Consider the following 12,052-nt stretch of genomic DNA (forward strand, 5'->3'; position numbering starts at 1 on the left):
ACACTTACATTTTGAGTACATAAGTGAATGCACTTGTACACACTGGTAGTTGGTGTTGCCTGTGTCCCCCAGAGTGAAGAGGAGGAAAGGGAAGGAGGATGCTTATTAGGGTGTGTCTCAATTTGCACACTTCTGTGTCTTTGTTTTCTCTCAGGGACAAAAGTGCATCATGGGCCAGGAGAGGACATTCCGGAGGAGGAAAGACACTGCATTTTGTATCAAAGGAAAGAGCTACACTTCCGCTCTCAACAGCGCACCTTGCCAATGCACCGAGCAGGACTTCAGTTGGTGAGACAAGTTGTGGACTCATATGTAGATATCATACGTATGTACGTACATTTCACACTAGCGTTGTTTGCATGCGTTGTGTGCAGTGACTATGGTTTCGAGAGATCCCATGCTGAGACTGAACGCTGCTTTGCCAATTTTTGGCATGATCCGGACTCGCCGCCGGACGACTGCCACCTCGGACGAACCTACGAATCTAGCACAGGGTCTGTAAAATCCAAAACATATAGGCTGTTTTACAATTTACGCACTTCCACATTTACTCTTAGCACTTTGAGTGCATAAGTGCATTCATTCTGAAAAGTGCTGTCAGTACCCAGATGTTGCACTCAAAACGGCCAAATTGGTGAGTGTGCAGTGATGCAGCCTAACCACCCTCAATCATCATCATCTTAGCTATTTAGCAGATGGGGAGGCAATAGCTCGAGCGGTTTCAAAACAGTAACAAAGAAGAAGAAAAGGAAGCTGGTAAATATTGCGATCGTCATTTGTGATAAGCATGCAATGACAGTAATTGATACGGGACAGCACGACAATGACAAGGAGCTAAGTACACAGTGGACGTAGTATACATCCGAGGTTCCCAATTATCATAGGGCGTACGTGACTAAAGAGGAGAAACAATTAGAACCTACCACTCACAATTACGAGTGCGCCTGAATGCTTCACAGCACAGACCGCACAGTCAGCGCAGAAAGAAGGCAGGAGACAGCATGAGGTTCTTCATTGCTCTGTGTGAGTTATGAATACGTATGTAAGATTGATGATTATGTTGTGCATTAAGAGTGTTTAATGTTGAAGATTTAATTTGTCAGTGTATGCCCAAGAGAGTGGGGATTTCCCCGAAAATGAGGCTGGTTGTGTGAGTTTTTTGTACTTGGAAGACTGCTTTATCATGTTTCTTAAACTTCCCCTTTCGATTTGGTATCAAATTAATATGCAATAAGGCCGATTGAAAAACATTTGTGTTTTAAGTGTGCATGAGTAGGGGGTACAGTCAAATGTCTGAAGGGGAACATGACTGTGAAAAGTTTGGGAAACACTGGTACACACAAGTGTAATTACAGAAATGCTCAAATTGAAACACAGCCATACAGTATATTTATTACCTTTGTTGTGTTCAGCTTGCTGTTAAAGCAGATTTTTTCCTTTTGTTCCAGGTACCGGAAGGTGGTGTCAAACTTGTGTGAGGGGGGCCTGAACAAAAAGCAAAGTGCCAAACAAAGCAACTGCCCTTTGCTGCCCCCTAGAGGCTTGCAAGTGGGTATCAAAGGGCAGATGCTGGCTGTTGCCCCTGGTGATGATATCACATTCATTGTCCACCAGGAAGAGGTAGGCTCAACCAATCTTTCTCCTCCAGTTCTTTATCTAGGGCTGTTTGTCAATTCACACACTTCCACAGTATAATAAGTGCCCACCTTTTCTTTCCTCCTCTTGACCCAGGGGGACACAAGCAGCACCAAGTACCAGGTGGACCTTGGCGATGGCTTCCGGGCCATCTACCGGAACCTGACGGTGACTGATGAACCCATCCAACACCGCTACGCGAGTCCCGGCGTTTACAAAGTTTCTGTGCAGGCGGAGAATATGGCGGGGCGCGACGCCGCCACCATGTACATCCAGGTCACAGGTCAGCACCTCAGTTAAAAGAAACTCTGTGCTGTGGCGGTCTCTAGTGGCTGAAAAACACATTACATCCATCTGCAGACACGCAACACTGTCATTGCACTTTTTTATACACACTGACCATTAAAGTTCTCACAACACCAAGAAAAGTTTAACAATGAAAGTACTCACGTAATGAAACATTTTTGTCATACTGCTGTCATAGATAAATGAACAACTATGAATGAAATAGGACTGAAATGAAGTAGTGATTTTGACACCCCCCCAGCAAGTTTTCTTGGCTGTACGTCACTGCCAGACTACGTTACGGGAACCAGATTCAAACACATGCAGCCATTGAACCCATAGCAAAGCCAAGAAAGTGACATATTCACAAAAGTATTCACAACTGATATTGTGTTGTGATGGCTATGATATAACACTCGGGAGAGTACCAAACATGGTACTTTTATAGGTACTGACCATAATTCTTCCGTACTACCGAGAACGGATTCATATAAAATCAAAAGGTACCATGTTTTGGGACCAAAACAGCAGTCTCTGTGGAGTGTCATGGCGCCGCTTCACAATTGAAGAACACAAAGCCAGATGAAGCTGGGGCAATGTTTGCTTGCACCAACAAGGAGACAAATTAAAGCTACAGAAGTTGATAAGTCATATTTTTAAGTATTTGGGTACAATAAAACCTACCTGTTTAGTAAATGTCAATGTTCTGAAAGAAAATACTTATAAAACGTGACATGCATCCCAGTGTGTAGAAACGATCAGCCATATTTTAACCAAAACAAATCTTAATTTTTGTATCCACAAATGAATTAAAGTAGCCTGAAAATGATGTGTGTATTTCGTTAGTCAGCGATAAAATATACAACAACATAACAGGTCTGGAGAACATTCACAGCCACCATCTTTAGTCATGCTTTATTTAGTAAAGTAAGCCTGAAATCTCCATATACAACAATTAAGATGTCATTGACATGTAATCCAGCAATTAAAAATAATTCACTACATAGCAGACAGTGTGTATAAATACTGAATTTAATTTATCCCAATGATGAATTCTTTCTATGCTACTCTGGAGCACCACAACCACACGAACCAAAGCAGATTTCATTTAAATGTATTAAGACATTACTGACAACATGAAAGAGCTGTGGAAAGGGAAGCTTCTCAGGTAACATGTAGGTTCGTCTTCTTCTACACACAAGTAATTCAATAACCACAATCGCCCCCTAGTATTCAGTATCAGTACCGATTTCCAGGTACTGAGTAATGGTACCATATCGGTTCACATGTGAACGGTACTCATCCTTACAGTATATAACACACACAAATAATACAAGAAAATATATAACAAACAGCAGAAATTTGGACCATAACAATCGGAGTGAACATCCAGGCGGGAACTTCTGTTGTAACCATCACTTGCTCCTAATTCTCCAGTACAGTAAATATTTAAACATTCGAGCACATATCTAACAGAGAGGAAACATGCCTTTCAATGTTATTTTTCATGGTAAAAATAACAAGATTAACATGTGTTTTGGTGTCATTAGGATTTCTAATATCTAATACATATAAATATATGTATGCCCTGTATACAGTATAGTGCACAGTATTTTATAAATATTCCAGTTTTATTTATAACTGTCCATCATGCAGCACCTTTGCAGGAAGTGCACCTCGAAGTGATCCCCATTGCTGGGAGAAACCACCAAGTTAACCTGACAGCCATTGTCCTCCCTGCTAAGGCCAACTTGACTGTCTTCTACTGGTGGATAGGAGACAGCCTGCAGGTAGGCTTCCTCAGAAAAAATAGATTAGGACAGACTGATGTCATGTTCTGCTTCTGTTGTTACTAACATGATAGTGTCATGCAGCCGACGTTGACTCTGCAGAACAGTATGCTGACAAGTTTCCCAGAGGCAGGCGAAATTTCTGTCACCATCCAAGCCTCCAACGGGAGATCCATGGTGCAGGACACCAGGACGGTCCGTGTCTACGGTAAATGACCTGCACCATAAACTATTGTATTGAGATATTTTGTCTTTTTGTATGATCTTGGTGATAATCTCCGTCCACTTATTTTATGCAGATAATTTCCACGTCATCCCTCTGAGCTTCAGCAAACACCTAGATCGCTTCAACCCTAACATTCCGCAGTGGCGAGAGGACGTGGGTCAGGTGGTCACCAAGGTACTTGCAAAGGTTAGTGAACGACCAAAGATGTCTGCAGTATACACTTCACAGATACCCTTCACATTTCATTCAGCAAGTACTTTTATGACTGTGTATCTTGTCAATGGACAATGCTATAGAAAGATTTGATATACTTTAAAGTAGTCAGTGTACAGCTTGTATTGCAGTATAGATTTACTCTCAATACACAGCCATTTTTGTCTAAATTGCTTCAAAACAGAGGTGTGTAATGAAGCAAGATGATTATGTGAAGCTTACAGTCAAGAATGGTGCATGAGTGCTAGATCGGGGTGGTGGTCCCCCTTTAGAAGAACGGTGAACAGAGGGTGTGTTCCAACTATAGGGGTTCACACTTCTCAGCCTCGTTGGGAAAGTCTATTCCAGGGTGCTGGAGAGAAGGGTACGACTGTTCTCCACCTTTGCAAGGGTACTGAAGGTTACAATTTGCCCAACCGGTCTACATGTGCTTTGTGGACTTGGAAAAAGGCATTTGACCGTGTCCCTCACGGTGTCCCGTGGGGGGTGCTGCAGGAGTACGAGATTGGTGGTGCCCTACTAGGTGCCATTCAGTCCTTGTACCGTAGCAGGAGCCTGGTTCCGGTGAACGTTTGCCTAGGTGCAGCCAACGCGTTAAGGGAATCGCATCTGCAGTAATGTGGTCGCTTCCCGGACGTTCGTGGTGAAGCAAGAACTGATCTATGTTCTCACCCTCTCCTATGGTCATGAGCTTTGGGTCGTGACCGAAAGAAAGAGGTTGCGGATACAAGCGGCTGAAATGAGTTTCCTCAGTAGGGTGGCTAGAGTCACCCTAAGAGATAAGGTGAGGAGCTCAGTCATCCGGGAGGGGCTCAGAGTAGAACCGCTGCTCCTTCACATCGAGGGGAGTCAGTTGAGGTGGCCCAGGCCTCTAGTCTGGATGACTCCCAGCCGGGAGAAGGCTGCAGAGCAGACCTAGTACATGCTGGAGGGATTATGTCTCACAGCTGGACTGGGAACGCCTTAGTTTCTTCCTGATGGAACTGGAGGGATGGCTGGGGACCAGGAAGTCTGGGCTTCCCTACTGAGACCGCTGCCCCCGCAACCCAGATAAGCAGAAGAAAATGGATGGATGGATCGATGGATGGATGCTACTGGCACTGGGAGCGGCGATTCATTGGAGGAAACACAATTTCCAGAATGTTCTGTGACATTCTGAAGCTCCACTTCCTTGGTGGTGGGGTTGCATGAGTGCTGCAGGCACTGGGGGAGCTGCGGTTAACTGAGGGAAATGTGAATTTCAACATACACTGTGGGAACACCGCTCTCTTGGTGGTGGTTTTGTACCGCAATGGTCTGGGGCTGCATGAGTACTGCAAGCACTGGGAAGAGGCAGATCATAGAGGGGAAACATAAATTACAACACAAAGTAAGATCCCCCCCCCCCCTTTTTCTTCTTGGTTTAATGAGAAATTACAGAATATCGCTCCCCCACATCGCATTTCACGGCTTCACTCTATCACTCTTTTTCTAATATATGTTAATTAACAGATCATGATGTTTTGTGGTTGAATATGGCCTATCAGTGAAACAAAATGCATATTTAATCAAATTATTACAAACAATTAAGTATTTTTGGCCTAAAGTAATCATTTTCAAGCATATAAATGAACTAAAATACACACATAAGCCATTAAGAAGACAGTTAAAATTGTGAATGTAGTATTCTACATTGGTCACTAGGTGTCAGTAACTGTTTGGTAAGACAAGCTCCAGACTTCATTGCCAGAACAACAGGCTTTTATTGCAGGTTCAAATGATCTCATAACAGGCACAATAATCATCTTGCTATTGACTCCTCTATTTGAACCTCAGGTCACAGGTGTCCCCCAGGAATCCCTGGTTACCGTTGTCAAGGCAGGCCTCCCCACCACGGCCGAGCTGTACATACTCCCAGTGGAGAGCACCTCATCTAAGATAAGCGTCTTCCAAGATAAGGTAAACATGTCTCTTTCCATGAGATGTTATTAAAATTATAATATAAAATTGTGGTCCGCAGCGTATTCCCGCCATAATGCAGGCTTTCAAAGACAACAATGTGAGCTTTGTGGTGCAAGGAGGTCTGCAGGTGCTGGTGCTGCCAACAGACCCAAACGCAGGTACTGGATTTCCACCACAGGGTGCCTCTTCATAAAAAAAAAACAAAGTAGGTTTTGTTGTAATGATGAATTGCCTGTTTATTTCCAAAGGGCTAAATGCTATTGACTCCACAGCAGCAGCAGAGACTGGTGCGTTCATCAATCACACAATCCTGCTCCAGTTATTTTCCTTTCCTGGTTTCCAAAGCCTATCCAGTCTTGACCAATCTGTGCCATGCTGTGCTGTTTTAGCTCTGGAATTACCCTTCAGCAAATGGTGTGAATGCTGAGAAAATCAACTCATATTGCCGCCATTGTACAGTATATTAATGTGATGGCTGGGGATCGCTGTGCTGTGCTATGATGTAAAAAACCTTCTCTCAGCATTCACATGCATTTCTTTTCTTTTAAAAACATCTGTTTTTACTCTCCTTTAGCCAGGGGTACATAAAGAAAAATGTAAGGATGCCGGGACCATTTGGATATTTTCAATTTAGTAAACAAAAGGCTAAAACGCGTGCACATACACACACACACACATACTGTACATATATATTGCACCACCCTTGTTTCTTCAGTTTCTTGTTCATTTTAATGCCTGATACAATTAAAGGTATCTTTGTTTGGACAAATAGGACAATGACAACAAAAATAGCTATTCATTATTCACATGTAAGTGATTTTGGTTATTATCAAGAAAATAATTGAAGTTGCTAGATATCAGCTCTCAAAATAAATAATAATAATAATTCTTATGAGCTATATTTGTTATCATCATTATATTTGTCCAAACAAATGGACCTTTAGTTGTACCAGGCATTAAAATGGATCAATAAACTGAAGAAACAAGGGCGGTCTAATAGTGTTTATTGTAGTGTTTGTAATTTTAAGTGTATGACTGTTTGCTCCCTTCCTGATATTTCACCATCAAACAAATTTAAATATTAGTCAGTGACAACACAACTGAACACAAAATGCAGTTTTTCAATGAAACTTTTTATTATTAAAACATAACTGAGATTAATTAAGGTCTGTCAGTCTGGCTGCAGCCATTTCTAAAGCTTTGGGACTCAAGCGAAACACAGCTATTATCCACAAATAGCGAAAACATGGAACAGTGGTGAACCTTCCCAGGACTGGCTGGCCAACCAAAATTACCCCAAGAGCGCAGCGATGACTCACCCAAGAGGTCACAAAAGGCCCCACAATAACATCCAAAGAACTGCAGGCCTCACTTGCCTCAGTTATGGTCAGTGTTCACAACTCCACCATAAGAAAGACACTGGGCAAAAACGGCCTCCATGGCAGAGGACGAAAACCACGGCTGAGCACAAAGAACATTAAAGTCTCGTCTCAATTTTGTCAGAAAATGTCTTGATGATCCCCAAGCCATTTGGGAAAACGCTGTGGTCTGATGAGACAAGAGTTGAACTTTTTGTAAGGTGTGTGTCATTACATCTGGCGCAAAAGTAAAGCCACATATCAGAAAAAGAAGACCACAGTGGTAGTGTGATGGTCTGGGGCTGTTTTGGACCTGGAAGATGTTTAAGTGTGACAAACGTGCAAAAAACTAAGAAATCAGGAAGAGGGCAAAAACTTATTCACACCACTGAATATATACAGTATGTGTGTATATGTAGGGTCCTATAATATACAATATGGATGTGTGTGTGTATATAAAGGGTGTCACAATACACTCAGCTCACGAGACCAGATGGTACTCAATACACTCCTGATCAAAATCTTAAGACCAGTTGAAAAGTTGCTAGAATTTGCATTTTGCACATTTTGGATCTTAATGAGGCCGCACGGTGTTCTAGTGGTTAGCATGTTGGCCAACACAGTAACAGCTTGGAGATCGGGAAGACGTGGGTTCGATTCTCCCCTTGGGCATTTCTGTGTGGAGTTTGCATGTTCTCCCCGTGCGCGCGTGGGGTTTCTCCGGGTACTCCGGTTTCCTCCCACATTCCAAAAACATGCATGTTAGGTTCATTGGCGACTCTAAATTGTCCATAGGTATGAATGTGAGTGTGATTGGTTGTTTGTCTATATGTGCCATGCCATTGGCTGGCGACCAGTCCAGGGCCTGTCCCGCCTGTCGCCCGAAGTCAGCTGGGATAGGCTGCAGCGTGCTCCCGTGACCCTAAAAGAGGAGAAGGGGTAGAGAAAATGGATGGACGGATGGATCTTAATGAGGTTTTAAGTAGAGCTACAATATGCAAAAACAGGAAGGGGGAGTGGAAAAAAAGACAAAATCTGCTCAAAATTATCATTTTCTGTCAGGCATTCACACTGTCATGCCCTCCTGATGGCTAAAGCTAAGAAGCTTTCTCTTTTTGAACGTGGTCGGATTGTTGAGCAGCATAAGCAAGGCCTCTCGCAGCGTGCCATTGCTGCTGAGGTTGGGTGCAGTAAATCAGTCATTCTACATTTTTTTTAAAGATCCTGAGCATTATGGAACAAAAAAGTCAAGTGGTAGATCCAAAAAAACACACCTGCACTGAGCCGGAAAATCTGATTGGCTGTCAATCAAGACACAGGGCGGTCTTCGACACAAATTAAGGCCCTTACTGGTGCCGACTGCAACGCAATAACCATCAGACGGCATCTGCGGGGAAAGGGTTTAAAAATCAAAAAACAAATTCAAAGACCTCATCTCCTTCAATGCCACAAAACTGCCCATTTAGACAGGGAGCATCAAACATGGGACATTGAAAGGTGGAAAAAAGTTTTACTCATGAGAAAAAATGTAACCTTGACGATCCAGATGGCTTCCAAACGTTACTGGCATGACAAGGAGATCCCACCTGAGATGTTTTCTACCCGGCACAGTGGAGGGGTCCATCATGCTTTTTCATTCAGTGGAACACTAGCGCTTCAGGTGGTGCAGGGTCGTCAAACAGTGGATGCTTACATACAGATGTTGCAGCGGGCATCCCTCATGACTGAGGGCCCTCGTCTGTGTGGTAACAGCTGGGTTTTTCAACAGGACAACGCTGCAGTTCACAATGCTCGCTTGACCAAGGACTTCTTCAGGGAGAATAACAGCACTCTTTTGGACCATCCTGCATGTTCCCCTCATTTAAATCCCATAGACATGGCAAGGGAAGTTCCAGACAGTTGATGCCCTTCCTGAAGCCATCTTCACCACTTGGAGCAATGTTCCCACTAGCCTCCTGGAAACACTCGTATCAAGCATGCCCAAACCAATTTTTGAAGTGATTAACAAGAACGGTGGAGCTACTCATTACTGAGTCCTACTGAGAACATTTTTTGTTCTGGTTTGGAGATGTTTTTGTTATTTTTGAGCGATGGTCTTAAACTTTTGACCAGCTGATAAACAGCGTATTTCAGTTTAATTGTTGTTTTTGGTTTGGTTTGGTTTAATTTATTTCGAACATGCATATGTCCGAAAAGGATTAGGAAGAAGCAGAGCTTATTTAATCCTACCCCTCTTTGTATTACATCAATTGCTAATACATATATGTATATATATACAATACATTTTTAATAAATTACTTTTTCAAAGTGCTTTTTGTCTCACTCCCCCTTCTTGTTTTTACATATTGTGGCTCTACTAAAAACCTCATTAAGATCCAAATGTGCAAAATGCAAATTCTAGCAGTTTTTCAACTGCTCTTAAGATTTTCTTTAGGTTTGTATTGGGTTTACGAGAACAAGACAAGACAATATTTTAACATGACTTTTAAGAAAACTAAAATGACAAAATATAGGAGTGGACAAACAGACTTTTCATTTAACTGAGTCACTCTTATCACTTTCCCCCAAATTATACCTCAAGGTTTCCCTCAGCTTCATCCTTTCAGACATTATAAGTAAGATCGTGTTCATTTTTTTAAATGGTTTTCTTTATTATGTCAATACTCGCTAGGCCACGGAGCTGCCGGGGGTCCTGGTGTGTGGGCAGTCGCTGTCGTCTTCCTAGTCAGCGTCATCGCCATGGCCTCGTTCATCCTCTACAAGTTCAAGAGGTGAGAGACAGTGTGGGACTCCTTATGAAAATGTTTTGGCCCAACAACCCCCAGATAAGAGTGTCAGCAATGTGACTATGTAGTATGAGTGCTAAAATGTTACCGTGCTCATTCAAACAGTATATGCTCTCCACGCATTGAAATATTTACTGATTTAAATGACATCAATTGATTATTCTCCACTTAAATAATGTATGCATGTTGTCACCATATGTTAAGTGCAGTTTTGTCATTTTAAGTCAGTTGTATTTATAAAGCACTAAATGACAACAGCACATTATTAAGCAGGTCTACAGCTAAGCTCCGTGTACACTGAAGAAAACCAACATAGAATGCCTTATAATATTATAACATACAGTATAATCACATCTTTGAATGATAATGTGATATGTTTGAACATGAACAACAGTCAACAGTTTGTAATCTACAGTATTATAATAGTTGAGACAAAAATATTGTTATTTTAGTCACCAGAGCCTTTTTATTATTACTATGTATTCCATTTGTTGTGTTTAATACACGAAAAGCAAAAAAAAAAATAGGCACATGAGCCCTTGGTGTGGTTGGCTTCGCTTTTTCCCAGCAAAGATTTCACCAAAAGCTGCTAAAATAAACTTACAAAGAGTTGTCTCACACACACACAGAGGGAGAGAGCCAAGCCATCTGCTGTGTTGAATACGTAGGTTATTTTTAGATCCTGCTATTTCTGCCAACTTAGATTTCATCAAAAGATTCTATAATATACTTTTACTTCCGATGCATTTTCTCTTACATAATTGTCATTACTGCTTGCTTGCTCTTTGCTGTCATTGTAACACTGATCCACCATGCCTTTGGTCCGTGTAGCATTCAAACCGAACCGCACCAGAGTTCATTGCAAGCAGACCAATGTTCGGATGATGGCATTCACCCTTGACATATCAACCGTACAAAGCAAGGCAAACACACCAGAGTTCCTTTAAAGCGAACCAAACATGACAAGGGTGAACGCACACTAAAGCAGTGATTCCCAACCCATTTGCTGTGGCACATTAGTGTGACATGACGATAATCATGTGTGCCGCGCGACATTGCCCAATTTCACTTAATTGGTCCAAAAATGATAATTTATTTACTAGAAATAATGTATCTTTTCTGTGGCAGCAATGTACTGTATAGTGACAGGCAGAACAATTAAATGCTCTCCCACTGGATTACCTAATAATTAACCAGTGTATCCACTTCTTGCTATTACATACAAAAAAATACATCACTCTTTGTGACATTTTTGTTTGACATTTTCCTAATGTAAAAATAGGTAAAGGTTGGGAAACACTGCCCTAAAGAGTAGCGTGTAGTTTGCATGTATACAGTAAGCCAGTGATCCATTGTGTGACTGCATGCTGTTATTTTCATCCACCAACTGCAACTCCTGAAACCAAGAAGTTATTTGAATTTAAACAAGTGCAAAACAAAAACCCCAAGCTACAGCCTCCATCTTACACCAACTCCGACACAATCCTACAGTCCTTGGCTCAGGACTGAGGAGGTATATCCCCTGCTGTTTTTCAGGAAGCTTCCTGGCGGCCGCAGCATCTACGCACAGATGCACAATGAGAAGGAGCAGGAAATGACCAGTCCTGTCAATCACAGCGAGGACACGCAGCACATCATCCAGGGTGAGGAGTTTATCGACGACGACTTGGACTCACAGACTCTAGGTAACGCCAGAGGTAGCCCCGCCTTCCGATCGCTTATACGGACTACCACTAACCACTGCTACTAAACACCTGCTACAAAAGGTACTGGAGAACTTTTTATGACTCATAATTACTTTTTCTTTGCATGGATCCT

The 12,052-nt window shown here is 42.2% G+C and overlaps 1 protein-coding gene across 7 annotated transcripts in view; it reads left to right on the plus strand.

Moving 5' to 3' along the window:
- Positions 1–12,052, plus strand: part of sorcs2 (sortilin-related VPS10 domain containing receptor 2) — a 206,508-nt gene that overhangs the window by 181,271 nt on the left and 13,185 nt on the right. For 4 of the 7 annotated variants that reach the window (XR_008566212.1, XM_054752879.1, XM_054752884.1 and 1 more), the window contains 12 exons: positions 155–288; positions 375–494; positions 1,449–1,620; positions 1,732–1,918; positions 3,577–3,710; positions 3,795–3,918; positions 4,010–4,122; positions 5,965–6,087; positions 6,149–6,248; positions 6,339–6,377; positions 10,120–10,219; positions 11,771–12,000. Coding sequence is in view for 6 of the 7 variants with exons in the window: in XM_054752879.1 (XP_054608854.1) it covers positions 155–288; positions 375–494; positions 1,449–1,620; positions 1,732–1,918; positions 3,577–3,710; positions 3,795–3,918; positions 4,010–4,122; positions 5,965–6,087; positions 6,149–6,248; positions 6,339–6,377; positions 10,120–10,219; positions 11,771–11,984 (1,560 nt within the window). In the remaining variant the exon portion in view is untranslated. The remainder of the gene's footprint in view (positions 1–154; positions 289–374; positions 495–1,448; positions 1,621–1,731; positions 1,919–3,576; positions 3,711–3,794; positions 3,919–4,009; positions 4,123–5,964; positions 6,088–6,148; positions 6,249–6,338; positions 6,378–10,119; positions 10,220–11,770; positions 12,001–12,052) is intronic. The other 3 variants (XM_054752880.1, XM_054752882.1, XM_054752881.1) reach the window with 3 other exon arrangements.

This window comes from Dunckerocampus dactyliophorus, chromosome 15 (assembly GCF_027744805.1).
Source record: "Dunckerocampus dactyliophorus isolate RoL2022-P2 chromosome 15, RoL_Ddac_1.1, whole genome shotgun sequence".
In the NCBI taxonomy this organism is placed as follows: domain Eukaryota; kingdom Metazoa; phylum Chordata; class Actinopteri; order Syngnathiformes; family Syngnathidae; genus Dunckerocampus; species Dunckerocampus dactyliophorus.